We start from the raw sequence: 5288 nt of genomic DNA, 5'->3' as shown, positions 1-5288 counted from the left end.
AAATTTGTCCGAGTAATTTCGTAGAGACCTCAGAGGTCATTTTTTTTTTTTTAACTTTGTCCCCAATTTTGACCCCTTAACATTTATTATTTTGGTCTCAAATCAAAATACAAAGTTTTACTCATGTCCAAGTTACCTACATCTAAAATTTCAAGTCTTTAGAACCAAAATTGGTGTAGGAATTTGGTAGATTCTGCAAGGTCAACTCTTTCAAGTCTTTAACCTTTTGGTAGCCAAATTTTCACCCCCAAACTGATTAAAATGCTTACTGCATGTGTGAATACCTGTTATGTATAAATGTAAAATGTCGTCATTCCCCAGTAAGGGTGCCTCAGGCGATTAGCAATAAACTAACCCCTACTCAAAGATAGAAGGCAAAGCCTGGGAGGTTGGACCTCTTAGAAGTGCACAGAACTATTATTACACCGCAATCAACAGAGACCAGGTCGTTATAGGAATGGTCTGATATGATTCGTTTTAATTCAATTATCTGAAATCTTAGAAAATATATTTATTCAATTTTTTTTTAATGTATTCTTTACATTCTTCATCGAGATATTCTTTGTTCTAGTTTTACTTTTCTAACACATTCTTTCAACGAAATAAATATTGTACGTTACGTTAATTGATAACCACTGTTTATTTTATTTTCTTTACGTTTGTTGTGTCCTCACCGCCATTTAAAGATTGCACCATAAAAAAAGAGAGAAGACAGTAACAGTACCGAGTAACAATACGTGAAACATGGATTCAAAGAGTATTACTAACCAACGTTTGGTGGTAAGTATAACGGTTCCTACAAACATTATAAGCTGTTTAATCCTTCGTATAAGGAAAATCATTGGGAGGAGCTTTTACCCTCACACTTTGAAGTCTTAATGCTGCCACTCATAACATCGAGACAAATTATATAACATACATTCATCAGTAACCGTGAGGAAAGAGAAAATTGTTGATGGAAGAAATGTTAAGAGAGAGATGGGCGCGAGAGAAGGCGAGGCAAGTGAGAGATGAGTGGAAGAGAGATACGTGTGAGAGAGAGAGAGAGAGAGAGAGAGAGAGAGAGAGAGAGAGAGAGAGAGAGAGAGAGAGAGAGAGAGAGATGGGTGGTAGAGAGGTGGGTGGAAGAAAAAGGAAGAGAGATGGGTAGGCGAGAAAGAGAAAGTAAAGGGAGTAAAGTAAGAAAAAAAGGCCGCCCGTTCTGTTTTTGATCTATATTCGACTGTAAGGAGAGAGAGAAACAAACTGTTATGTTAATGTAGTTAGTGGCATCGATTGGTTACTGCGACATATTTACAGAAAGAGATTGTAAGTTCTATCCTCACCCTGGGCGTAGATATTTTTATTTGAACTTTTTCCTCCAAATGAACTTAAGCATTACAAATTATAATAGTAAGGAATTTAAAATGTGAGTTTAGAAAGAACGATCACGTGTGAATTTGTATTAAAAAAAAAAAAACAATTATTTATTTATTTAAAGTTTCAAATTTTCGACTTATGAAAAAGCCTTCATCAGGGTTAAAAAAAACAAAAACAATACAATATAAAAAGAAAAAAGAAAAAGAAAAATAGAAAAAAATATATTGTATTGTTTTTTTTTTTTTAATCCTGATGAAGGCTTTTTTATAAGCCGAAAAATTGAAACTTTAAATAAATAAATATCTGATTATTTAAAAAAAATATATATATACAAATTCACACGTGGTCGTTCTTTCTAACCCCACATTTTAAATTCCATTGTCTCTGTGCTTCTTAAAAGTGGTTTAATACTTATACTATAATAGTAAGGAGATTGCTTGATTTTACGTTTTATTTTATTTTTTTATTTTTTACAATTGATGTAATTTACGTAAATTAGGAGCCCGGGCGACACCGGACAGGCCTGCTATTATTCTATAACAATGTATGTTTCTTCAGCTCTCCTCAGTATTAGACCAGTCTAATAATGCCAAACCTATAATGACAATTGCATATACATATAATCTCAATAATCTATCCTGCGCTTTATATGCTATTTCTTTTTGTACTTCGTTTCGTCTTCACTGACTTTTTCTAACACAATTTACCTGCCCCCCCCCCCGACATTTTCGCAACGTTTTGGTCGATGTAATCTCCGACCTTCTTCAGGTGTATCTTGTCGTGTATCCGCCATAATTCCCGAGTTTGACAGAAACATTGCCAAGTTCAGCAAGATACACCCGAACAAGGTCGGGGGTTCCATCAATGGAAACGTTGTGAAAATGAAATCTAAGATAAGAACAATAGCCTGAAAGATTCAAATAATACGAATAACCAATCCTCATCTAAAACAAATTCAGAAACGAAATGAATATATAAGTACAGTCATCATAACAATGTAATTTACAATCCGCTTTGAACATTTGGGCAGAATAAAAAATAGGAGGCATGACACCCTCATCTGAAAACATAATCACCGTGCTAATAACGATGTTTTCTTTTTAACCACAGGGTGTATTTTCAGTTTTGCTCCTCTTGATGTGGGTCTGTCAATCGACCAGCAACGTGTCTTTGGTGTCGCTTCTAAGGCTACATAAATTTGAAGGAATCCAATCTGCTACCTGGTAAGTTGGAAATTGATTTTACCGCCATCCTTTCGGACCGGTTACGTAAATTATGCACGTGTTTGCATATTGATCTTTTTTTGTGTGTGATATTTTCAATTGATTTCTGACAGCCGAATATGTCATAGAAAAGGATGTGACCACTTTTGTTAACAAATTTGCAATCGAATTTAGCAGACACATCCTTTTAAAATGCTCCGAAGAAACTGATATTTGGACAGACTATATTTTTTAACCAATGTCTAATAGCTATTCTTAAAATGCCACTCAGAGATATCTGAATTTTCAGAAATGGCTTTGCATTGAAGTTATCAATTTCATTAGACTGCTAACACACACACACACACACACACACACACACACACACACACACACACACACACACACACACACACACACACACACACACACAGAGTTGAGTATGGAGACGAGGCGACGCACATCACATTTCAGATGGATTTTGATCTGCATTCCTGTGTTTCATAAAAATGACCGGAATTGTAATTATCACGAAAAACAAAGAACTGTTGACATTCCAGATCAGGAGCTATGAATTGTGTAATGCAAAATAGAAAAGAAGAATGTAATATCTTACTATTTACATTTCCAGGAATGTTGATTGATGTCTACATAAGAAAAAACATAAATCATAGAAGTAAGTAGAGAGTAGGCTGACAGTGGAGAAGGTGAGTGGCACCTTTCTGTCGTTGTGCCACTCACCAACCAACCTCTAAACTAAAATCTCACTTTTTGTCAATGGCAAGTAGCTTAAGTGTAAATGATCTCTGATGCTGTGAAAACTAATTATTATTATTATTATTATTGGCTCACATGGAGCTTTCACACAAGTCAACAAACGATCTGATTGGAGACCTGTGGTGTTCTCTGGAAGCTGAGTGACAACAAGTCTCCCCAGACGTCAAGCTCTCTCCTCCTCCTTCGATAGCATTTGCAAATAAATTTGCATCATCGCAACAGCCTCTTACCATTGATTTCTCGCTGGTAGTGGCCATTGGTTTCTACTGGAATTTGAGTGGCACTAAGCCTCCCCAAGATCCTAGTTCTCAAATTATTATTATTATTATTATTATTATTATGATGCTGATGATGATGATGATGATGATGATGATGATGATGATGATACGATAGCATGTGTGTTATTTTCTGTGTTACGCTTACATCCGGGTCGTTTAATTGTTATGTACTTCAATTTCTGGTAATAAATGATTTTACCAAGAATTCTTCATAAGTTTTGGTTCCGGTTTTGATTATAGCTGATGGCACTTAAGTCATCTCTTTTTTTTTTTTATAAATAATTTTATCAAGAACTACCATAGAGAAAATTAGTAGAGATGCAGAGGTCGAATTTTTAAAACTTTGACCCCAATTTTGACCCCTTAACATTTATTGTTTTGGGCTCAAATTAAATTAAAATGTTGAAACCATGTCCAAGTAACCTACATCGAAAATTTCAAGTGTTTAGACCCAAAATTAGCGGAGGAGTTTGTTAGAGTCTGCAAAGGTCAACTCTTTCAACTTTAACGTCCTGGCAGCAAAATATTCGCACAAAAACTGATTAAAAAGCTTGCTGCATGTCTGAATACTCTTTATGTAAAATTTAAAATGTTTAGACAAAAAACTGGCTTAATAGTTTGCTAGAGACCGCAAAGGTAAAATATTTTGAACATCGACCCCTTGGAAGCCAAATTTCCAGCAAAAAAAAACAACGAAAAAAAAAAAAAAAAAAAAAAAATTATTAAAAAACTTGCCCTATGTCTGAATACCCTTTATGTAAAATTTCAAATGTTTAGACCAAAACTTGGCTGAGTAATTTGGTAGAGACCGCAGAGGTCTATTTTTTAAAAACTTTGACTCCAATTTTGACCCCTTAACATGTATTGTTTTGGGCTCAATCAAATTATGAAGTTAGATCCATGTCCAAGTAACCTATATCTAAAATCTCAAGTATTTAGACCCACAATTGGCAGAAGAGTTTGGTAGAGTTCTCAAAGATCAAATCGTTGAACTTGTACCCCTTAACGGCCAAATTTATGGCCAAAAAAACGATTAAAAAAATTTCCAAAATCTCAATACCCTTATATCAAATCTCGAGTCTGTAGACCGAAAATTAACAGAGTTATTTGGTAGGGAAATGTACACAGACAGACAGACATCACACACACGCACAGACAGACATACATTTTCACTTTTATAGATATACTAGCAGTTAAACCCGACTTTGATCGGGCTCTATGTACTGTTTATAACTTTATATGCATATGTATATATTAAAAAGTGTGCATATATATGACGCTGCCTTTCTATATTATAGGCTTCCTTAACTATCATAGAGAAAAGTTGCTGGAGACCGCAAAGACCAATTTTTTTTACTTTGACCCTAATTTTGACCTCTTAACATTTATTGTTTTGGGCTCAAATCATATTAAAATATCTGACCCATATCCAAGTAACCTACATCTAAAATTTCAAGCGTTTGGACCCAAAATTGGCTGTGGAGTTTGTTAGAATCTGCAAAAGTCAACTCTTTCAACTTTAACCTCTTGGCAGCGAAAATTTCACCCACAAACTGATCAAAAAGCTTGTAAAATTTCAAATGTTCAGATCCAAAATTGGCTGAATAGTTTGCTAGAGACCGCAACGGTCAAATCTTTTGAACTTTGACCCCTTGAAAGCCAAATTTTCAGC

At 34.8% G+C, this 5288-nt stretch overlaps 1 protein-coding gene across 1 annotated transcript in view; it reads left to right on the top strand.

Moving 5' to 3' along the window:
* Positions 1-744: 744 nt before the first annotated feature.
* LOC145263910 (uncharacterized) overlaps positions 745-5288 on the top strand; it is a 44031-nt gene continuing 39487 nt past the window's right edge. The window contains exons 1-2 of the mRNA XM_080120989.1: positions 745-780; positions 2470-2582. Coding sequence (XP_079977115.1) covers positions 745-780; positions 2470-2582 — 149 coding nt within the window. The remainder of the gene's footprint in view (positions 781-2469; positions 2583-5288) is intronic.

The sequence above is a fragment of the Euprymna scolopes genome, chromosome 39, assembly GCF_053919585.1.
Source record: "Euprymna scolopes isolate OS-2025 chromosome 39, ASM5391958v1, whole genome shotgun sequence".
NCBI classification, from domain to species: Eukaryota; Metazoa; Mollusca; class Cephalopoda; order Sepiida; family Sepiolidae; genus Euprymna; species Euprymna scolopes.
Note: the sequence above shows the minus strand (reverse complement) of the source record. Positions and strands in the feature narration are given on the sequence as shown.